We start from the raw sequence: 24,999 nt of genomic DNA on the forward strand, positions 1-24,999 counted from the left end.
TCTTCCTCTGTGAAACAGCTTTGGAAAAAGGTGTTTAGTATTTCAGCTTTACGCTTGTCATCCTCTGTTTCAATGCCATCATCATCCCGGAGTGTCAGGACATGCTGTTTTGAGCCACTTACTGATTTAACGCAAGACCAGAACTTCCTAGGATTTTCTGTCAAGTCTGTACCTAGTAGTTTACTTTTGAATTCACTAAACGCTTCACGCATAGCCCTCCTTACGCTAACTTTGACATCGTTTAGCTTCTGTTTGTCTGAGAGGTTTTGGCTGCGTTTAAATTTGGAGTGAAGCTCTCTTTGATGTCGCAGTAATTTCCTAACTTTGTTGTTGTACCACGGTGGGTTTTTCCCGTCCCTCACAGTTTTACTCGGCACGTACCTGTCTAAAACGCATTTCACGATTGCCTTGAACTTTTTCCATAAACACTCAACATTGTCAGTGTCGGAACAGAAATTTTCATTTTGATCTGTTAGGTAGCCTGAAATCTGCCTTCTATTACTCTTGCTAAACAGATAAACCTTCCTCCCTTTTTTTATATTCCTATTAACTTCCATATTCAGGGATGCTGCAACGGCCTTATGATCACTGATTCCCTGTTCTGCTGTTGCCTTTAAACATTTGGCTATGTCGACGTATGCTGATTTCATGGACATTTTCTTTCCTGCACCATTCCACAGTGTCCTTATTACTGAGACCAGTCATTCCAGCTAAGACTTCAGGATCTTTGCCATGTCTACATAAATGATGTCCCAGCTTATTGCCCTTGGGTTGAAACCTAAATCTAAAGCCTTGAAGACTGATTTGTTTGGATCTGTGGCCTTGAGTTATCCTAATATAAAAATGCAACCCAGTATGCTTCAATCCCTCCTATACTTCTGCATGAAGCACTTGCCACTTTACCTTTTTTAAAATTTTATTTGTTTGTTGCACAAAATACTGAAACATGCTTTAAGTAGAGCTCATGTGATGACAGATATTTTGAAGTCCCAAAGGAAATATTTATATTAAGTCACTGGCATGTTTAATGAAATTGGCCTCCGCAAGAATCCAATTCACTTAATCATCTGACAGCAAATTCACATTCTGATTGCACACTTTTACGTGACCCTTGAGTGGAGGATGCTGGGAGCAGAAGCCTGTGATTGGCTGCAGATACAAGCCCTGCCTTCTTTTCCCATGTCACCCAATTTATAGCTTACAAAAGAAATGAACATGTAAATGTCTGAAGATGGCCTTGTAAGCCGAAAACCGGTTAGCAATAAAAATAATATTGTAGAACAAAAGCAAACTGGTGCTTTTCATTTATTATTGTAATTTTGTTCTACCAAGAACCGACGGAAGACTCTGTTAAAATGAACATGTAATGATTATTGTGTTGCAGAAGTGACATGAAAGTTAATGGTGAATCACTAGAAGGACCAGGTAGAGCCTCTTCACTCATTTTTGTAAATAATATAAACAATCATTTTGCACAACAATACACACAGATCAACACTCTATTCACAATGGCTATTTATTGTTACAAACTACAATATTGTTAAGTAGCTGTGGTTGGCAACGAGCGTAAACCTTCCAGAGTGGCACAAAGTCAGCTGACTTTTGCTGATCACAGAGGGCTCTAGTAAAAGTGTGCAATCGGCACTCTGCCCACATTGGAAGGCTCCTGAACTTATCACTTTAGAAGAATTCAATCATTTCTTCAAAATAATCTGCTTCGTGAAATTGCTGTGGAGAGCAGCGAGTCCTGGCATGTTAAAACTGGAAGAGCAAAAAACTTTTTGTCTCCATTTTTTTCCTTCAGAAACTGCAAATACAATTGTTTCCTTTTCTTGGTGTTCAAGAAAGGATGCTTTGAATTGCTGCTATTAGTGTAAAACTTACTAAGTTCCTTTGAAAAAATGTTTACAATCAGATGCAGTTTATGTGCCCTGCACTGTACATGGTTTAAGTTATTACCTATTATTATTATTGAAGAGGCAACACATTTCTTAATGTGTCTAGAAGTGTCACTCACTACTGATTGTGTGTTATCTTTCTGTGTATAGTATTTCTCAAGACCCCAAAATTGCCCAAGCTTATTACTTTGAGTTTGCTGTCTAGAGAACCTGTATACTTGCAGCCAAAGTTTCTGCTGGTTTCACACTTCAGCAGACCTCAACAGCACAGCAGAAACACAATGGCCTCATCTGTGAGTACACTCGTTGGCTGAAAGCCATGTACTCACTGCTACTGAATATATTTTTTTGTTGCAGTCGTGTTTCCAACTGTGTTCCACAAGAAGTTCGAAACTGCGTAGTGTTAAGGTTGCTGTACACACTTGCAGCACAATTAATACTTAAAGGTACATCCAAATGAAAGAACACATATCATTAGTGGATGAAGAACTACTGCAGGAGCTGAATATGGAAGCCAGCTTTGATTTCTGTAACATCTCTTCGATGTCATTAACAGATATTTAAATTCTGGTAGATATGATAGAATCAGGTGTTTCAAAAAAAGACCTAAATTTCAAGGAGCACTTCGTGTCAATGAAAGACTTTCTGGTTACTCTCCATGTTTTTTTGACAACAGGAGATTCATTCAAAGCCTTTCGTGTTTATTTCACTCTTCAAAGCAAGCATTATCTTAAATATACCTGAAGTTGTAGACCACTGTTGGAAGTCTTGAGGGGTTATATAAAGGTAACTAAACATAAAAGCATGTTAAATATGTATTTTGTTCATTTTTTATTCTCTTTTTTTCTTTTCAAGAACTGGACACCCACAATCAAAAAGCAATACTTCCTCAGTTGTGTTGCTTGCAAATATAACTGGGAAATTAATGCTGCATGTTGATGCACATGACACATCCATACACACTGATTCCATACTTGTGTAGAAGAAGGCTTAACTCTGACTGAAGCAAGATGTCATTCAGCTTTTGTTTTGTCATTGCCCTCTATATTTATGGAAATTTTCTTAGTGACTGTGCCATTTATAGGCCACAGATGCAGTATTCATCAGTATCCTCATTTTCCTGATTCTACAGTACTTCTAGAAGTAGTTGGGAGGAGACATTGTACATATCTTGCCACCCATTCATTTTAATTTCTTGTGTGTAAGAGATGATGATGATGATGATGATGATGATGATGTAGAAGAGCCAGGAACTTGTTCATTACCTCTTTCCAGGATAAAATCTTCTGAAACCTGAAATCAGATTTATTTATTTCAGACTGAAAAAGACTGGTGTGGAACAGCATGTCTGTTCTCAGCCACAACACTTCTCCCATTGTATGGGAGCAGTTGATGGGAAGTACATACTCATACAGTGCCCTGCTACTAGTGGGAGCAAATTTTACAAATAAAAAGGGTCGTATAGCATTGTGGAGCTTGCAGTTGTTGATGTCTGCTATGATCCAGATATTGGTTGCCATGAGAGAAATGGAGGTTTATTGAAGAACGTAATCGTAAATGAAAAAGTTCTCAGAAAACTGCTGAACTTGCCACAAGCTGACTGGCCCTAAGATACATTTTCATAGCAGACATTACTTTCCCATTAAACAAAAACATGAAACTATACCCAGCAGTGTATATCCAAGGCTCAAATGAACAAATTTTTAATTACTGACTGTCTGGGGCTAGAATGGTTGTAGAGAACATAGTTGGTACTACGGCTTTAGTTTTTCATATCTTTCAAAAACCTGCGTTGTTGCAAGATGAGAAAGCAGAAATTGTCACCCGTACAGATTTGTGTCTACATAATTTTTTAAAATGAGGCAAGGAACCAGTATACCCTACAAGGAAGCTTAATTTTGTATGGTTTACCAACAGGTGAGATGATCCCAGGCACATGGAGTCAAGATGGCATTACATTGAATTTTACTGTACTCAAACTCGTACCACATAAAGCTTCTAACTGAAATGAACGCATTCCTGACAAGTGTGCAAATTATTTTTAAAGCCCACAAGGAAGTGTCCCACGGAAAGTAACTATGAGTGAATGTTACTGTACAGTTTAAAAATACAAATAAAGACAAGCAAGCATAATTGTTTGTACCTCTGTGTGTAGTTTCGTTTGGCCCATGAACATTATTGAGAAACTGCAAGAGTGGATAACCAAATGTGACATTCACCATTTGGAAATTTGTGAAATAAAAAATATAATTATCATTACCGGTACCAAAAATACACTTTAAAAATATACAGACCATTTTTATTGGAACAGTTGCCAATGTACATCACTGTGAGTTGCAATTTCAAATGACACACATATAACTAAGAAAAGTATTAACAATATACTTAGCTCTGGGAACTGAAATTCAGTCATTTGCCTGGATTTTTTTTGTAACTATATTAATAATGAGACAGCTGTTCCAAATTTCTTCATTTATTGTATCCAATTTATTTAGACAAAATTAAACATATGTTCACTCAGTTTTTTTATAAAAATGATCTAGCAACAGCTAACACAGACTACCTTCCTTAACTTCAATCATAACAGTGACTACTCAGTATAGGCATGATACAGCGATAAAAATGCTACTGAAACACTTGGAAACTTGCAAGTGAATGTGACGCCAGTCTGTGTCAGTGTGGAGTCTAGTGCTTGAAAATTATTTTTGTTTTTTTGTAAATAAATGGCAGATATTGTTTGGAAATTAGATCATAAAATATTGCATGGGTTCTGAGCCCAGCACTTTCATTTGCAACATAAATTACAGGACAATTCTTAGCCACATGTACTTCAGTAATCATGAATTGTGAGCCTTGCATCTAAATATCGTGATTATGTGGTGTAAATGGTGTTATAAGCAATGACCAAGGGAAAAAAAATCTCGTGACGATAAGAGTCTGTAACTATGTCTATGTAAAATACCTATTTTCACACCACATAATCAATTATGCCACTGTAAGTGACTATCATTGCAAATATTCTCACTCTAATGGTTAAACAGTGCATGGTCCCACACAGTTTCCTTTGTAACATGACCTGAAACTACACCTTTATTGGTTCGCAGACAGGCCAGCTGAAAAAATCAATCCTTTATTGTGCACCTAACTGTTTCAGTGTAAATAAAATCTCCTCAAAATCTGTAGGCTCCTGTGAAATAGAAATGTTATACCAGCTGCACAAGCAGTTGCGTGACTGTAAAGAAAAGTATTAAAATCACATTTACCATGCAATGGAGCTCCTGCGATTCTATGTTGTCTCAGGCACACAAATGAAAGGTATCTCACACACACACACACACACACACACACACACACCACCACCACCACCACCACCACCACCCCACCCCACTCCAGCTAGCCCACAGGTGGTCCCCACTCTCTCACAAACTGCTAGACGCTCACCCCACCCCATCCCAAACCCCCTTCCTCATCCTAGGTCATTCACTGTGGGCCATAAATTACTGGCAGTTGACTGAGCACAGTGTAGGGCGAAAGGCGTGTGCATGTGAGTGAGTGAATATGTGTGTGTTTCTGTGCATGTTTTTCCTACAGCTAGAAAAAGGAAGTGCATTCCAAAAGCTAGTCAAGCATCATGCCTTTTGTTTTTGTGCCTATCCACGATGCAGCACTTCTGCCTTGCGGTGAGTTGTCTCTTTTATTCCTAAATAATTCATAATTTTCAATCATAACTGTCGGTACATTATTTCACAATTAACAACACATTATTTAGTCTTGCAGACGTGGAAGACACAGAGTGATCCTGTAACAGTGACAGGGTTGGAGAGAGATAGTGCCAATAAGCGAACTGTCAAGGAGAGAGATAGACACTATTACAGTGGCGCTTCTATGTTTATACTAAATTGTAGGAGTCACAGATATAAATATACTGTTTCGTCGCACATTATATCAAGTCTCTATTGTCACTGGTTTTCTCAAAAGTAATATTTTGTAGAATTAACAGTCTTAAATTCCATGGTCATTAGTTTCCTTTATCACTAGTTATTACATTATATGGACTTCCTTTTATTAAAGTCTCTCAATTCATTAATTCATAACAAGTATAAAAATGTTCGTGACAAATAGTATGGAGATGCACTCTCCAAACCAAATGTGCTCTGCATATTCTCTCATTTGTTTACTGCAGATTGCACATGATTTTCCATTTATACTGAAGAATAAGGGACGTGTGAGGGGCCTATTTGTTATCTGCCACATCCAGGTGAAAGACAGATTCTGAAATTGTCCACCCACCTGGCATCTTCTAAGGGTGTCCTTGCCCTGCATAGAAGTAGCACACAGGCTGTACATTCATCGTGGGCAGCTGTAAGAAAGTCTCTAGCGAGTTGGCTATGGCTCGCTAAGCTATTAAATGAAGGTTCAAGGTCACCTGGAATGCCAGTGATTTTTCTTTTATTAATGACACACACACACACACACACACACACACACACACACACACACACACACACACACCTTCTTCCCCCCCCCCCCCCCCCCCCCACACACACACACGCATTTATATGAAAACACATTCAAATCAAATGGAGCACAGCAGCTATTATTCCGCAATAACTACAACAGACTGTTGGTGTTTTGAAATACAGCTACCAGTGACCAGTTGAATGATGCTGCTCAATGGTGGGGGAAGGATATTGGTGTCACGAAGTACAACTGAGTTGAACTTTTTTGGCATGACAGAAGTTTCATCTCCTGAGAAACACCACTAAAAACTGTTGTGCCACAGCAGTATGCCACTAGCTGTTATGTCACTGTAGCTGTGAGTGCGACCCTGGTTTAAAAGTTTCAGTTCTGTAAGAAATTCTAGCATTTCCAGAGAGTAAATTTTTTCCACAGTGAAATAAAACTGTTTAATTTGTTGGATTTCAATTTAGAAATCACAGTTCCTTATTGTCGCACAACTAAGTTCAAGCTGCAGATCATAGAGAGGATAAATATTACAAAGGATTTCACATACGTTCTTCCAACAAGTATCACTTGCAATGCTTCATACATTCCTTCAATTTTTTTTAAATATTTCAGTTAAACTCTAATTTGATATTGAACAGAACAAAATCCTGGCGGGCTCAATGTAAGGCATGTTGTCAGTGAATCAGGAATACATTCCAGTGACTGACAGTACATAAGTTAATTTCGTATTTCTTGTTTAGCAACAATGGCATCCTGATGCTCCATGGCTTCCAGAGTATTACTGTGCTGCTGTCACTTCACACACAGTCCAGGCCAGGTACTACTTTTTCCTCAATGCTTATGGATACTGCATGTCATCACAATACTTCTTCTACAATTTTTACATCAAATTAGCACAAAATAAATCCTCAGCTTGTGATTATGTTTGGCTGCTCAGCAATTCCAGTCCATACATTCTCCTACCATAATGATTTGCATGATGATTAAAATTATTTACTTACATTTGTCATTGGCAAACTGTAACAAATATTAAAAAGTAGTCAGTATTGAACTTTCACTTGGAAACTTTTGTATGGTGGACTACATTCATTCATGTGCCATTTTGTTATTGATGCATCACTATTCTTTTTTCTAGGTCTCATTGGTAGTTGCACAAATTCTAGTTATGAGGACATGGGCCGATGTGCAAGCATTGTCAAGCAAGCACTAAAACATGGACTCAAATCGAAGATTCCATTCAATGTAACACCTGGATCTGAACAAGTGCGAGCAACAATTGAGAGGGATGGAATTGTGAGTGCAGCTCAGTGTTAAATTATAAAGACTTGTTTTGTGACAATGTTCTAATTAAATCATTCATATGCAGATTGAAAACCATAAACACAGGGTTATTTTAAATGATGGACCCATTCAAGTACAAATCCAAAGTTAACAAGCATGATAGCAATGACAAGAGGAAGTTTCAGTCATAAATGTTAAGTGTGGCCACCATTGGCTGCATGGCAAACATCAACGTGGTAGCCAAACTCTTCCCATACACGCGAATTCATATCTGCTGTTACTGAGTGCTTGGTGACAGTGATCTGGTTCCGCTGATCATTCAGAGTGGTTGGTAGAGGCAGGACATAAACAGCTTCCTTCATATAACCCCATAAGAAATAGTCGCATGGTGTGAGATCAGGAGATCTCGGTGGTCAGAAGTACAGAGCCAGGTCCTCAAGTCCCCTGTGACCTATCCAACATTGAGGAAGGGAGTCGTTCAAAAAGCCTCATACATCATGGTGCCAATGTCGCGGTACTCCATCCTGTTGGAAAATGAAGTGGGAATCTTCCATAACATCCGCTATTCCAGCATGTCCAGTTATATGATTCCCGTTACAATTCTTTCTGCAAAGAAAAATGGTCCATAAACCTTTGTACGTGATACAGCACAGAACACGTTGATCTTCGGTGAGTCTCTTTCATGTTGCAATGTTGAATGTGGATTTTCCAAACCCCATATGTGGACATTGTGTCCGACTTTTTCACTAAGGTAGAATGTCGCTTCATCACTAAAAATTACACGCTGTAGAAATGCGTCATCCTCCACCTTTGCTAGCACATAACCACAAAATGCGAGACGCTTCTCTTTGTCATTGGGGTTGAGAGCCTGCACAAGTTGTTGTCGGTAGGGCTTGTACAGCAAACGCCATCTCAGAACTTTCCATACAGATGGTTGGTGTATTCAAAGTTCTTGACTGGCTCTGTTGGTAGACTTATTGGGACTGCATACAAAACTTTCGTACATCTATCTATCGGACATCATCCTCTGACACACACACACTCGGCCTGTGCTTTTTCCGTTGCACACACTCCCAATCTGTTTAAACCGCTTAAACCAATGGCTAATGCTTTTGTGAGTCAGTGGTTGAATAACAAATTTGGTAGGAAATGCTTGCTGCACTGCAGTTTGCGACTCACTTACAACTGACAGTGAAACGGAATGACAGCCTTATTGCTGTGCAAACTCTACTGGTCACTTCTGAAACCATCACCACCTGCCCGCTGCTGCCTGCAAAAAACTTTGAATCTTCATCTTTTCTTTGGTATAAAGCTTGTTTATTTTGGATTTGTACTCGAATAAATATGAATTTTTGAAAATGGGTCCATCATTTAGAATAACTCTGTAGGGCCATAAAAACATAACGGTTATCTGGTGTACTCACCTTCATAATTTACATTCTGTCTCATAATGTAGATTATTTTCATAATTATAATATGGTCCAGTTAATGAACTAAAACGAGGGTGGCAATTCTTCTCTGGGAATTCCAGGAATTTCGTAAATCTCAGGGAGTTCATAATTTTTAATGTAGCATTGAAATTAAATTTTATTGAGTTTTATAAATCAAAAATTTTAAAATAATATTTCAAAATGTGTTAATTATTTGAATATCATTCTGTATAAATTACTGCTTTTGAGAACTGTGGTGAAACTAGTGCTTATGGCTGGTATATGGTCCAGCTGAGAGGAAACAAAAATCGTTACTGTGATATGCTGCCTCCTCCCCCCCCCCCCCCTTCTCACTGTTAATTTATCAGTAGAATCTTGACACCATATGCCTCCTCATACCAGGAATCCTCCGAATTTTTTAGAAGTTTGAGTAGCCACCATGTAAAACTGAACTACAATTAACAGACAAGACTTTTAAGTTGTATGTTGAAGAAAAGATTCAACTTTCCACAGTTACTACTATTGACCATAGTATACACATGCTAGTAAAGTCCCTTAAATGATGTTATGGCTGATTCTTCATTTAGTCCCAGTTTTACTCGAGATTTTCCATGAGTGCGTAATGAGGAGGAGGAGGAGAAGGAGAAGGAGAAGGCGGCCTTACATTGTTATTTTAATTCCCATTTGTATGTTAGGATAATAGCTTTTTATGAGACCATTATGGGGACTGAATCATCAGTTCAAGAGGGAAAGAAATTATTCGCTATGCATTGTTTGCTTCACTAATGGGAACTTCTGCTGCTGCTGCTGCTGCTGCTGCTGCTGCTACTACTACTACTACTACTACTACTACTACTACTACTACTATTAATAATAACAATATTAATAATAGTCCTCTATTGAGAACTGCTACATTTTTTAGTGCTGTAATTAATATTTCAGGCAGAAACACTAAGACAGTTCGGAGGCACAGTCTTGGCTAACGCCTGTGGACCTTGTATTGGACAATGGGATCGAAAAGATATTAAGAAAGGAGAGAAAAACACAATTGTTTCTTCATACAACCGTAACTTCACTGGACGAAATGATGCAAATCCTGCAACACATGCCTTTGTGACATCACCAGAGCTCGTTACTGCTCTGTCCATTGCAGGCACCCTTGACTTTGACCCTAGGAGGGATACCCTGAAGGGAGCAGATGGTATGTTACTTAGATTTAGTAGTGCTGTTAATGTCATAACAAATATAAACTGTAACAGCTCCTTCTATATGATGGCTCACAAAGACAACGCTTCTGGGTTATTAACAAACCATGTTGGTAGACAGGTTAATTTAGTCTATACAGACTTCCATATCATTTGTATGTCTTAATTTAAAAAAAAAAAAGAAGGCAAAAAGGAGGATGGCTCAAATACAGAATTGTTGTCACTGTTTCATCACACTGAAAAGGCGAATTCTGTTGCTACTACCTTCAGAAAGTGGAAAAAATTGCAACATGTCAGTTTTTTGGAGTATACATAAGCATTTTTCAGAGGTAATTTTTTCAATCACTTTTTGCCATATGGAAGTTTAATTTTCTAGATCTTGTAAAGAAATGTATAGCAGCATTACCTAATCTAGTTTAGGTAGTGTTAATCTAAGTGCATTCTTCCTCTTGCCTGTATTTTCAGTGGGAATGCCAGGACTACTTTTTCAAATACTGTTTCAAGGAGGAAAAATATGGTCTTACACATGAAATTGAACTGCATTTGTTAAATAATTTATTAGAAATATGTTATAATGCGCTACTGCTTTCTCTATCCCATCTCTTCTTGTGTGTTCTTTATGTTTCTGCTCCTTACATTTTGCATTACTTCTCCTAGACTTTGTGTACCTATGTCATTACAATTCATAGTGTACTCTTCCTTTCCCCTTTCTTCCCTAGACCCTGCCTGTAGCAGTTAACTGCCTCTATTAAACCCCATACAGAACTCCATACAGCTTGCAGAACTGTCCAGTGTACCTTGGGTATAAATGTTTCACCGAATAGAGCCAGTCAGAATTTTAATGGTTTCGCAGCAACTTTTAAAGTCCAGCTTTCTTGTACACCACCTCGAATGTTAACTTCTGACAACAACCTTCTCTTTGTCATTCTGTGCCAAAACGTATTCAGTCATAATATTGTTAGAATGCAGGGCAGTGTGGGAGAGAATCTTATTTATGTGAAGATGGTCTTGGTCCCCTTTGTGAGCACTTCTTAAATACAAAATTGTTAAGGCTTTCGTGGCCACTTGTTGACAAACTGCCTATTGGCTTCTGTCTCGGGTTCTTCGGCCGACGTTCATCTAATGATTTTTCTGACATTTCGCCAGCACGAGTGGCTGGCATTGTCAAAGCTTCACCCTCCATTGCCGGTGGTGAACTGGAGCCGATCTCGCGGCCGCAGACTATATGTACCTGGCACGCCAACATCCGAGGGCTTCTCCGCGGTCATTTCCGGTGCGGTTCTCCTCTTGCTACCTGCGACGGTCGTTCGCTGCAGTACAGGAAGCCAGGATCCGTTTACCTTACGGCTTTCCTCTTTCTTGTTGAAACTGTTTGCGTATTTTTGTATTTCTACAGCTTCCCTGAACAAGTGCGTGTGATAGTGCTTCTCTACAGCCAGAACTTCCATGTTGGCGAATTTTATTATGTGGTCGGTCTCATTCAGTGCGTGCTCTGCCAAGGCCGATTTCTCCACATGCCCCAACCTGCAATGTCGCTTATGCTCTTTGATCCTGGTGTTAATTGATTGTCCAGTCATTCCGACATAAACTTTTCCACATGTACATGGTATACGGTATATTCCCAACATTGCATGTGGGTCTCTTTTCTCCTTCCCCAATCTAAGACACTCTTTGATCTTCCTTGTCGGTTTGAAAATCATCTTTACGCCATGTTTGCGCAATATACGGCTGATTCTGTCCATCACTCTGGGTCCTGCACAAACTGTCAAACCACCACCCGAGCCAGAAAAGAGGCATGATTAGTATGCTCGTAACGAGAACAGGACGAATATGTGAGCCGCAACACCTCAAACGAGAAATGCAACACCTGGAAACTGTTCTGAGGAGCAATGGGTACTCCACAAATTACATTAGAAGTGTAACAGAGCCAAACACTCGGCGAAGTAAGGAACCAGAAAAAGAAATGTTGGGTACGGCCTTTCTGCCGTACATTCCCAGAGTGACGGACAGAATCGGCTGTATATTGCGCAAACATGGCATAAAGACGATTTTCAAACTGACAAGGAAGATCAAGGAGTGTCTTAGATCGGCGAAGGAGAAAAGAGACCCATTTGCAATGTTGGGAATATACCGTATACCATGTACATTCAGAAAAGTTTATGTCAGAATGACTGACACGCGCTTGTTCAGAGAAGCTGTAGAAATACAAAAACACGCGAACAGTTTCAACAAGAAAGAGGAAAGCCTTAAGGTAAACGGATCCTGGCTTCCCGTACTGCAGCGAACGACCGTCGCAGGTAGCAAGAGGAGAACCGCACCGGAAATGACCGTGGAGAAGCCCTCAGACGTTGGCGTGCCAGGTACATATAGTCTGCGGCCGCGAGCTCGGCTCCAGTTCACCAGCGGCAGTGGAGGGTGAAGTTTTGACAATGTCAGCCACTCGTGCTGGCAAAAGTCAGAAAAATCATTAGATGAACGTTGGCTGAAGAACCTGAGACAGAAACACTTCTTAAATACTGGATTTAAATCACTGGTGTGAATGATTGTTTGTTAATGGTTTTTGTGTGTGATTTTTTAAAAATGTGTGCTATTGCTAAAGGAAAAAACTTTTCTCAGGAGCCGTCCGTTGTGGCCGAGCGGTTCTAGGCGCTTCAGTCCGGAACCGCGCTGCTGCTATGGCTGCAGGTTCGAATCCTGCCTCGGGCATGGATGTATGTGTTGTCCTTAGATTAGTTAGGTTTAAGTAGTTCTAAGTCTACGGGACTGATGACCTCAGATGTTAAGTCCCATAGAGTTTAGAGCCATCTGAACCATTTCTTTTCTCAGGCAAGGAATTTAAGTTGGATGACCCCTTCGCTGATGAACTGCCACCAAAAGGCTTTGATCCAGGTGAGGACACATACCAGGCTCCTCCAGCAGATGGTGGCAAATTGAAAGTCAATGTTGACCCTAAGAGCCAACGTCTACAACTTCTAGAACCATTTGATGCTTGGGATGGAAAGGACCTCACTGAAATGGCAATACTCATTAAGGTATGAAAGTATTCTTATACAATCTTGATACAGTTTGCATTTAATCATTGATAATTTCAGTGAATGTTGTTGAAGTAGACATTCAAACATAACACACAATTAATTGTTACTAGTTAGGTGATCTAGAATTGAAAATGGGTGATGTTTGTCTCCGCCCATGTAATATGCACTAACTTGCTTGTTTTGATTTGCAATCCAAAACCAACAAGGAATGGCATAAGCAGACTTCAAACACTATACATCTTGAAACTTCCTGGCAGATTAAAACTGTGTGCCCGACCGAGACTCGAACTCGGGACCTTTGCCTTTCGCGGGCAAGCGCTCTACCAGTTTCACAGTTTTAATCTGCCAGGAAGTTTCATATCAGCGCACACTCCGCTGCAGAGTGAAAATCTCATTCTGGAAACATCCCCCAGGCTGTGGCTAAGCCATGTCTCCGCAATATCCTTTCTTTCAGGAGTGCTAGTTCTGCAAGGTTCGCAGGAGAGCTTCTGTAAAGTTTGGAAGGTAGGAGACGAGGTACTGGCAGAAGTAAAGCTGTGAGTACCGGGCGTGAGTCGTGCTTCGGTAGCTCAGTTGGTAGAGCGCTTGCCCGCGAAAGGCAAAGGTCCCGAGTTCGAGTCTCGGTCGGGCACACAGTTTTAATCTGCCAGGAAGTTTCATATCAGCGCACACTCCGCTGCAGAGTGAAAATCTCATTCTGGACTATACATTGCGACCGAACCGCTGAATCTTTCCATCAGTAAATGGGGTATGTTCTCCACTGACTCGGTTGTTTTAACCCCCTCCACTGACGGAATGACCCACTTCCCAATTCCGTATGTATAAAACCAATACGGACTTGTAGCTGTCACGCCTTTGCGCTTACTGCTACGTATTTTAACAGTAAATAGCTCAGTCCCAATGGTAAGAGGTAGTAGTGAATTCACGTAGTTAATATTTGAATCCAGCACAGCTGCCACAAGCTCAGCTCACTTTTACTCCACTCCTACCCTCGCCATTGCACCACATTAACTAGGTGCTACGTGGACCTTGCTAAATTCACTTGCGTATACATTTTTGACCGTTACTCGCCAGTATTTACCTAATGAATAGTACACTCCTAACCGGACTATTTCCCTAAGAGCTGTGATGATTGAACGGGTTCGATCCACGGCCTACAGTGCCCTACAGTTCACACGGTAACACTGCCTACCGTTACTCGCCAGTATTTACCTAATGAATAGTACACTCCTAACCGGACTATTTCCCTAAGAGCTGTGATGATTGAACGGGTTCGATCCACGGCCTACAGTGCCCTACAGTTCACACGGTAACACTGCCTACCTGACCCACTTAACTTGGTAGTGAGCTTATTTATCCAATCACCACTGCTAGCAGCAGTGGATAATCCTATCAGCACGACGAGAGCAGCAGACTTACCGTCGAATCCTCCTGAAAATACTTATAACTACGGTCGCCAGCTCTGAAGGAGCAAAAGAATAAATCAATTTTTGGGCTCGTTTCAAAGTGAAATGGCTTGAGTTGAATTTAAACTTAATTCTGAATATTACTATTTCTGATCATTCTAGATGATTCTACAAAGCAAATACTCTCTCAATTTCTGTGAGGTGGCTTGGTAATTACTACCAAGACAGGTTATGCAACTTCGGTTAACAAAATTCTATCCTTCAACTTATTTAATGATTTTGGATATTACTCTTTGGACCATTGATACAGAATTAGTTAGGTGACTTTACTTGAAAGGTTGCTCAGAAAAATTTAAGTAACTGTAAATAGGTGACTCATTCTGGTGTGACCATTGCTCTTTTCAACATTCTTATACGCTAAAGTATTCTACAACCAAAAGAATTGTAAATGAAAGAGGCGATGGTGGCCTCAGTCTGATTTCACTATACTATGTTTGAGGTTACTACACTTTACAATGAACAACATGTGTCGTAATTTTACTCATTACTATATTCTGTCCTCTGCACTTGCATAAAAGAAAACTGGTATTCTCCTTTAACATGTATACAATGTTCGACTTAACAATTGCAAGCAGTCTTGCCTTGGGTAGACGTGTCGGTGCTGGTGGTGAGATGCATGTGACTAACGCAGCTCTTCACGCCTCATGCCCTTAATGGCGGCTGGAACTATGAGCTGTAGCACTCGTATAAGCTACTGCACGCCCGCCATAAAATCTGGGCGCAGGAACTCTTACAATCAGCCCCAGTGGCATAGAGGCGGCTTCAACAACCATTCGTCGCGTTTTACTCCAAAAACGGCGACGATATTCGCCTCTTCTCTGTTGCACAATCACTTTTGCGTGAGCACAGTTACGCACGTCCAATCACGTCAACACTCCCCAGGCCATTTCATTGTTCAGTCCCTGTGTCTCCAGCTACCTCTAGCTACGCTCGTATCACCAAGAGTGGGGGCGTTCCCCTACCACCTTTTTACCGAAATCATTTAGTATTTAAGAATATTTATATTTACTACCCTGGAGTTCATACCAGTCATAATAATTTACTACTAGCGCTTTACAACATTAAATTATACAGTAATAACTTATAATTACCAAGAAAAAGAATACATTTGACTCTGAGAGCTTAGTGCATTGTCTGAAAGGCCGCGCTAATTCCCAGTTTCGCCAATAGATGGCATCAGGGTGCACTCCCTGGCAGTCTCACACAAGCGCGCCCGTTTCCGACGCGCGGGCTCCAAATTACTGTCAGCCCACCATCATTTCAGTTCCGTTACAACATCTTGTTGTTGATGCTCACTTCTTGTCCTTGTTTGCTTTCAGATATGTAGTTTATAAAATTGTAATTGTACCTTGAGCAAACACCTCTACTTCTTTAATTATTTAAGCTACTGACGGGCAGACTAACGTGGTAAAGACCCTGCTCTTTCCACCTTCCTCCCTCCCTTTCCATGCACAAAAAATAAATCATGAAGCTGACAACATCCTCATGCCTCTCATTTCATGTTATAATGTAAGAGGGTCACACTGTAAGTTTTGGTGGTAATGGCTTTGTTTCATTGCTGCATTTCCTAGATAGTCACACATTAATAGAATTAATTTAGTAGTAAAGGTAACAAGTCACTGGATAGTAGAGGCATTGAGCTGGTGACAGGCTCACAAACAAGACTGAAAACTTTGCTAGCTTTCAGACTAATCCTTTCTTGAGCTAGTGTACAAACTACATTTATAGTCTCAGCATTACGTGACTGTAAGAATCTGTATGTGAAGTCTTTCTATGATTCAGTGAAATCAGATGTCAGTCACTTTCAGGCAAATGTTACACCGGACATTAGGCAACAAATGCTTCAGAACGTAATATTGCTGTACTTTTTGAACTTGATCAGTGGCCTTTTCCACTTCATTATTATTTGACAGAAAGGTCTCTGTTGTGGTTGCCATCAATACAAATGCAAAATCCATGTTGTAGCAGAATTACCAGGCTAAGTAGAAGGCAACGACTCTAGCAAATATCACAGTTGTGAGCCATGTAAATGGCTGGAATATTGACTGGTATAACATTGACCAATTGACTTGTAAAATCATACACTACACCATAACTGGACAGGAAATGAAACAGCATTGAAAGCATTCTATTACTGGCAAGATAATCAAGGAAGCTAACTGGGATGTCCAGTGCTGGGCAACAATAAAACAGACAGTTTGAGAACTGAAATAGGTCACGTATAAAGCAACAGAATAGTAAAACCACAAGAAGCCCTTCTTTGTGTGTCCCTTGTATTTGATTTGAGGTAGTGCAGAAATTATAATTTGAAACAAGTGACTGGGGGGGGGGGGGGGGGGGGGGGGGGGAGCTGTAGCAGTGATGAAGAAAAAAGAATTCAAATGCTACATGGATAAATATTTCAACATAGTTGCAGACCAAATATGGAAAGGTAGAGGCATTTCATAGAGAGCAAATGGGGCTCCAGCTGACCTAATGCAGATATTGTCTACTGCAGCCTGTTATGCACCTTCAAAAAGGAAGGACGCACAAGCCTTTGAAGACTAGCGACTATCAGTAAAGGGCAGAACAAGAATGTTATTGCATCCAAATATTACAGACCAGTTGGTCTTCTAAGTATTATAGATAAAATATTTGAATAGAATTTGTTTAAAGGATTGCGTCACCACATAGTCACACGACATAATTCCTCAGTAGTAAGGCTTTAGAATAGGCAGGAAATAGAAGATGCCTTTCTTGAATGATATCAGCTTTCTGCACTGGCTGTTATTGTTATGGTTAAACTATTTTTTCAGTTCATATTGTTCACTACTACTTAGTTTCGGCTGTGTAACCATTCACAGGTGTAGCGTATGACATGTTAAATGTGTGTACTTGGATTACAATCAGTGTACTTGCCACAATTTTAGCAGAGCTGTATTGGCCGGGCTATGGAATTATAGGCATAACACTACTTGTTCACAAAAACAATAATTACACAGCATAATCAAGTGGAGCACTGAACCAGGACGACAAAACCTTGTCTCTCCAGGTCATAGTGCTGTGCCTGTAATTCCAAGGCTGACATTCTGTTTCTAAAATTGTGTGATGTAAACAAGTACATTGACTGTAACTCATGTGCACAATGGTTTCTACATCTGCACAACTACTCTGCAACTCATGCTTAAATTCAAAGGTTTCATTAAAGCACATTCATATTATTTTTTTACCGTTCCATTCTTGAACAGCATGCAGGGAAATGAAACACTTAAATTATTCCACACGAGCTCTGATTTCTTTTATTTTATTACAGTCATCATTTCTTCATATGTACATTGGCGCCAACAAAATATTTTTGGATTTGGAGGAAAATGTAGGTTACTGACACTTTGTGAAAAATTCTTGTCTCAGTGAAAAAGGCCATTGTTTTAATGATTACCAGCCCAACATGTGTCCCATATCCGTGACACTCTCTCCTCTATTGCAAGATAATATGAAATGAGTTGCCTTTCTTCAAATTTTTTCAATGTTCCCTGTCAATCCTATCTGGTGGAGACCCCATACTGCGCAGCAGTATTGCGAAGAGGCTGATAAGTGTACTGTAAGCAGTCTCTTTAGTAGGTCTATTATTCTGCTAAGGGTTCCCCTAATAAAACACAATCTTTGTTTCTTCCTTCAGTTTAAGTAATTCGTAACTGTGATCCTTAGTTAAATTCATAGCCTTTAGATTTGTGTGATTTATTATGTAACTAAAATTTAATGGATTACTTTTAGTACTCATCAAACCAGTCTCTGGACTGAGGACCACAACAACAACAATGGACGAATTCATACTTTGTTATTGAAAGTCAGTTACTACTTTTCACACCATACAAATATCATGTCTAAATGATTTTGCAAATTGTTTTCATCTTCTGATGGCTTTACTAAATGGTAAATGACAGCATTACCTGCAAAAAATCTAAGAAGGCTGCTCATATTGTCTCGTAAATCATTTATATAGGTTACGAACAGCAGAGAGCTTATAACTCTGTCTTGAGGATCACCAGCTATCACTTCTGTTTTACTTGGTGGCTTTCCATCAGTTACTATGAACGGTGATCTTTCTGACAGGACGTTATGAATCCAGCCATGCAACTCTGACTATACTCCATAAGCAAGCCATTTGGTTAGAAGCTGCTTATGAGGAATGGTGTCAAAAGCCTTCTGGAAATCTAGATATATAAGGAATCAGTTTTAGATACCTATTGACAGCTTTCATTACTTCATGAGAATAAAGAGCGAGTTGTGTTTCACAAGAATATGGTTCCCCCCCCCCCCCTCCCCCCCCCCCCCCCTCCCCCCACCAAATCCGTGCTGGCTAAGAATCAACAGAGAGTTTTCTTCAAGGTAATACATAAGTCTGAACACAGTGTGTGTTCTAAAATCCAACTGCAAATTGATGTCAGCAACATGAGTTAGTAATTCAGTTGGTGTGACCTGTGCAACTTGTATATACAGGTCCTTTGTTGAGTTAGTGGTTGCACATAGTTGCATAATCTGAAAGGAATCTAAATGGTATACAGTCTGGCCTGGAAGAGTTGCCTTTATTAAGTGATTCAAGCTGCTTTGCTACACATAGGATAAGTGCTTGTAAGTTACTCATCTTAGTAGGTGTTCTTGATTTGAGTTCTGGTACATTTACTTTGTCTTCTTTGGTGAAGGGATTTTAGAAAACCAGATTGTCTCACACCTCAACGGCGATTCGGCATAGAACCCTCAGAATGGTTGGTGGGTCAAGTTGTCCATAAACAGGCCTTTTCAGTCTATCCCAGCCATGTTCGATAGGATTCATGTCTGGAGAACGTGCTGTCCACTCTAGTCAAGCGATGTCATTTTCCTGAAGGAAGTCATTCACAAGATGTGCATGATGGGAGCACGAATTGTCATCCATGAAGATGAATGCCTCACCAATATACTGCCGATATTGTTGCAGTATCGGTCGGAGGATGGCATTCATGTATCGTACAGTCCTTATGGCACCTTCCGTGACAACCAGCGGTGTACGTCGGCCCCACGTAATGCCACCCGAAAAAAGGGAACCTCACCATGCTGCCCTCGCTGGACGGTGTGTCTAAGGCGTTCAGCATGAGCGGGTTGCGTCGTAACATGTCTCAGACGATTGTCTGGTTGAAGGCATATGCAATACACATCGGGGAAGAGAATGTGATGCCAATCCTGAGTGGTCCATTCGGCTTGTTGTTGGTCCCATCTGTACCACGCTGCATGGTGCCGTGGTTGCAAAGAGGGACCTCACCATGGACGTCGGGAGTGAAGTTACGCATAATGCAGTCTATTTCTCACAGTTTGAGTCATAATATGACGTCCTGTGGTTGCATGAAAAGCATTATTCAACCTGGTGATGCTGTCAGGGTTCCTTCGAGCCATAATCTGTAGGTAGCTGTCATCCACTGCAGTAGTAGCCCTTAGGCAGCCTGAGCGAGGTATGTCATCAACGGTTCCTGTCTCTCTGTATCTCCTCCATGACCGAACATCATCACTTTCATTCACTCCGAGACACATGGACACTTTCCTTGTTGAGAGCCCTTCCTGGTAGATAGCGATTGAACCATCTAGGCGTGGGTGACTTACTGACAACACAAGCTGTGTACCTCCTTCCTGGTGGAATGACTGGAACTGATCGGCTGTCGGACCCCCTCCATCTAATAGGCACTGCTTATGCATGGTTGTTTACATTGGGGGGGGGGGGGGGGGGGTTAGTGACATCTCTGAACAGTCAAAGGGACTGGGGACTGTGTCTGTGATACAATATCCACAGTCAACGTCTATATTCAGGATTTCGGGGAACCAGGGTGATGCAAACTTTTTTGGTGTGTGTATTTATTTGAATTTAGGCCTCACCTGGCCTGAACTTCCATAGTACCGTATTTACTCGAATCTAAGCCGCACTTTTTTTCCGGTTTTTGTAATCCAAAAAACCGCCTGCGGCTTAGAATCGAGTGCAAAGTACACGGAAGTTCTGAAAAATGTTGGTAGGTGCCGCCACAACTAACTTCTGCCATCGAATATATGTAGCGCTACAACAGGCATGTTTTGCAGGCACAAAGATAAATACTGGCGCCAAAACCTCTTCGTCAGTAAATAAATTTTAAAAAAAGGTGGAAAACGAGCTTTTTTCTCCGCACCGAGTTTCGACCACTGCACTTTCATACATTATCCAACGAAGTAAATAGAAATTTCGTATTGTTCATCTTCTAGCAGCATTTCAATGTACTACGAAAATCCGACTGGCAAGACTGTTTGGGATGTTTGTCAATATGGGAAACTCTACGTCCTGAATTTTTTCCTACCTGTGAGAAGAGATGGTTGCTACTAGGAACTTTTATGAATTGTGAATCACATGCAGTATTCTCTTCATAATAAGAATATAAACATTTTGCCATGTATTCTTTCGTGTTTGCTGCTGTCTCATTTAAATCCTGTCTGCCTAATAAACTACGAAACTACAGTGAGACAACAGCAAACGCGGAAGAATACACATATCATGTCATGTTCGTCATATTCGTATTATTCTTATGCCTAATAGTGATACAGTCAGAAATGAAGCACGGCAATTGACTAGATTTTTAAATCTAAGATGATTCTAATTTCTGTGCAGAACATAATGTACTAAAGAGGCGTCTGCAAAGATTTTCAAATGGTGAAAAATGTTCGCTAAACTCTCGTTCAGAACATCTTCCATCATATGCAGTCTATTATTTGGTTCTTGTTGATCATTATCAAATAAAGCAGCAGTGTAAGTAACCTCGCACAAGAGCAAGCCACGCCGCGAGCGGTGACAGGCCGTAAACACTCATTATCAGAATGCGACAAACAATGCAAGACACAGTACAGTAATGCATTTTCAGCTTAGAGTGACATAAACACATAACGGCACTTATCAGATCAAAGAAAAATAAGCAATCAATTCAAACCAGACGAAGCACGTGAAAAAGGAAGGGCACCCGTATAAATACGGACGGAGCGCCTGATGCATAGCAATGTAACTGCTAAGCTTACGACTCGAACCAAACTACTGTAGCTGTATCGTCATTCATTCGACCTAAATTGTGTCTCGTATTATAATGGACCAACATTGTTTCGATTTGGAGGTGCGGCCTAAAACTTTTATCTCCCCTTGAATTTCGAGTCTCAAATTTCGGGTGCGGCTTAGATTCGGGAAATTTTTTTTTCCTTTATTTCGAGTCTCATTTTTAAGGTGCGGCTTAGATTCGAGTGCGGCTTAGATTCGAGTAAATACGGTAACTTTGGAAGGGACTCAGATTGTCTCTTACAAAGACAACAAGTACATTTTTATTTGCTGTTTTAGATATAGTTTTCATTTATTGTTGGTGGATTTGGTTGTTACTGTATTCAGTCTTCCTACAATGACTTGGTGGCCACGAGTCCCTATATCCATTTTGATGCTCCCAGTTTGCTCAGGCTTATTTCTTGCGAAGAAATAAAGTGTGTTTTCGCAACCATTTGCACCTGGTTGGCTCCTAAACTAATCGATCAAAATAACGTTCAGAGAAAACATCTAGTATGATTTTGGACAATGCTTTGTGCCTGTCACTGACTTTGAAAAGGTATTTTGGCCATCATAGATTTAAGTCACCACCAACTGTAATTGTATGAGTGGGGTACCTATTTGAAATGACTCACTTGTGTTCTATGAACCATTCTGCAAATGCATCATTTGAGTTGGGAGTTGGGAGAAGTGTTAGTAAAAGTAACGAGTTATTAATGGATTCTGGTTGTCAGGTAAGCTGCTACCCATACTTCATTTTCTTCAATCTACTTCATTTTCACTAAAAGATAAACTACTACTAACAGCAACAAACATGCCACCACGAACTGTATTTAAACCATCCTTTCTGAACACCATTAGGTCCTCTGTAAAAATTTTAGCTGAACTTATCTCAGGCTATAGCCAGCTTTAAGTACCTGTAATGATTCAGGCTTCACTGCTTTCTATTGGTACTTTAATCTTTGGTTCTTAACAAATGCAATTACGACTGTTTACAACTTCAGAACTGATGGTAAAAAGTTTGCTTCTTCATACTGAAGCAAGATTTTAAATTGAGTATTTGAACTTAGGCCTAAGGTTTTTATGTTTCTCACAACCAAACCTCCAGATTTCAGACACTCAGATTGGTATCAAATGTTTTCGTGTCGATATAGTATGAACCAAAACACCAATTTAGTTCATGCTCTGTGTTATCAACCAGTAGAATGTGTGTAAATTGTAATTAAAAGTATCACCAGAGCTACAGAGCACATGAAAAATGTGTATGTGAATGATTGTATTGTAGATCTCACATGGGTGAGAAGGTAAAGCGTTCAGTCATTGTACCAAAGGTCCCACCTTTAAGTCCCACTGATAACTTTTTTTTTTACTGTTTATGTGTGAAATGTTATATGGGAGAACATTTACCTGACATGTAAAAGGACTTTTCAGAGTTTGCAGCAATGTTCTTTTGGCAGTCTGTTTTCGTTTCAAATGGGTCAAATGGCTCTGAGCACTGAGGTCATCAGTCCCCCTAGAATTTAGAACTACTTAAACTTAACTAACCTAAGGACATCACACACATCCAGGAGTCGAACCTGCGACCATAGCAGTCGCGCGGTTCCGGACTGAAGCGCCTAGAACCGCTCGGCCACCACAGCTAGCACTTATGCATAATTAGTTGAACGTTATGCACTTATTATTGATCTTATTATTAATTGTAATTATTACTATTACTGTTACTTATGGACGTGTGACACAGTTGTTTCTTTATTTTTCTGTTCTGATTGTATATTCTGTAAACTACAAATGTTCTCTATAGGTTCACTACTTTAAAGAAACAAATTGAAAGCAGATTGCCAAGAGAAGACTGCTGTAAACTCGAAACAGGTATTGTACATGTCATAAACATGTCCCGTATAACACTTTCACACATAATACAATAAAAAAATTATTGTCATTAGGCTTTGAACCCAGGACCCTTAGCATGAGGATCTAACATTCTACTAACTTCTCCACGGAAGCAAAGTCAGTCAGTTATTCATAGCTGTGCTTTTAATGTTCTCCATAGTTCTGGTGTTACTTTTAATTAATGCTTGCATCCGTTCTGCCGGACGACAACACATAGTACGAATTAAATCAGAGTTTTGGTTGATACTCTATTGACATACTATGTTTGCTACTGATCTGATTTTCTGACATCTGGAGTTTGGGTGCCAGTGACAAATTTTTTTCTCCCCTCCACAACAGCTTTAATAGCAGATAACAGGATATTGTGATTCAAAAGGAAGTTGAGTCTTTTTAGTTCACAAGTACTGAAGAATAAGTTTCTAACATTCCCTACTCTTACATCATTTTTGGAAGACAAAGACTTAGCTCCCACATTATTACTCATTAGAGACATTATTACACATGTAGAGGTCCTTCAAAAAAGTTTTGGAAAGCAGTTTCCAGAACATTACACAAAGCATGATCGAATAAGAAGTAGTCGTGAAAGAAACTCCCATCGACATGGCTAGAAACAGTTCAATAGAAGATCTTTTCTAAAAGAAAACACTGCTTTGTTTTATGATGGGAACAAAAGCAGGGTTTTTTAAAACAAGCAATCTGATTTTTGGTGTCATTTGTTGCTACTTACAGGAGTAAAAGTGTTTCTTACATTAAAAATAAGTACAGTGACAGATTTAGTGTTGAAGACAACTTGAGAACTAAGTTGAACGCAGTCGAGAAAGATTTTGAAGCTCTGACTAAAGATAAACCGCAACATGCTTCCAACTGAAATATGTAGATGTTCTTTAATCAAAATCTAAGATTGATTCGGAAGCCTGATTAACTGGCACAGTTTGATTTATCCTGAATTTTTTTGCTTTTTGGACTGTAATTTACTATACTCCATGCTTACTTTATTACTCTCTTGCACAACAGGATTATATTATTTGAGATGTAGAAGTTTAATAAATATTTTAAATATCATTCCTCTCTCACTCACTCAACATTTGTATCCAAACAGGCTTAATTTCATTTCGTATTATTTGCTGTGAGCAAGTAGCACATGTTAACATCAACACCTCTCAAAAAAAATTAAAAAAAAGATGCTTCCACAAAGTATTATTAGTTGTGTGTGTCACATTTTCTACCACACATAGTAGTTGATTGACATGACACAAAAACTGTGTGTGTGTTGTCTGCA

General features: G+C 39.8%; 1 protein-coding gene and 1 non-coding gene across 4 annotated transcripts in view; both read left to right on the forward strand.

Moving 5' to 3' along the window:
• Positions 1-24,999, forward strand: part of LOC126162426 (aconitate hydratase, mitochondrial-like) — a 79,627-nt gene that overhangs the window by 34,639 nt on the left and 19,989 nt on the right. For all 3 annotated transcript variants that reach the window (XM_049918927.1, XM_049918928.1, XM_049918926.1), the window contains exons 9-11: positions 7,501-7,658; positions 10,019-10,277; positions 13,108-13,313. In XM_049918927.1, coding sequence (XP_049774884.1) covers positions 7,501-7,658; positions 10,019-10,277; positions 13,108-13,313 — 623 coding nt within the window. The remainder of the gene's footprint in view (positions 1-7,500; positions 7,659-10,018; positions 10,278-13,107; positions 13,314-24,999) is intronic.
• Positions 13,874-13,948, forward strand: Trnas-cga (transfer RNA serine (anticodon CGA)). The gene has a single exon. It is a non-coding gene; the product is annotated as a tRNA-Ser (tRNA).

The sequence above is a fragment of the Schistocerca cancellata genome, chromosome 2 (genome assembly GCF_023864275.1).
Source record: "Schistocerca cancellata isolate TAMUIC-IGC-003103 chromosome 2, iqSchCanc2.1, whole genome shotgun sequence".
In the NCBI taxonomy this organism is placed as follows: Eukaryota; Metazoa; Arthropoda; class Insecta; order Orthoptera; family Acrididae; genus Schistocerca; species Schistocerca cancellata.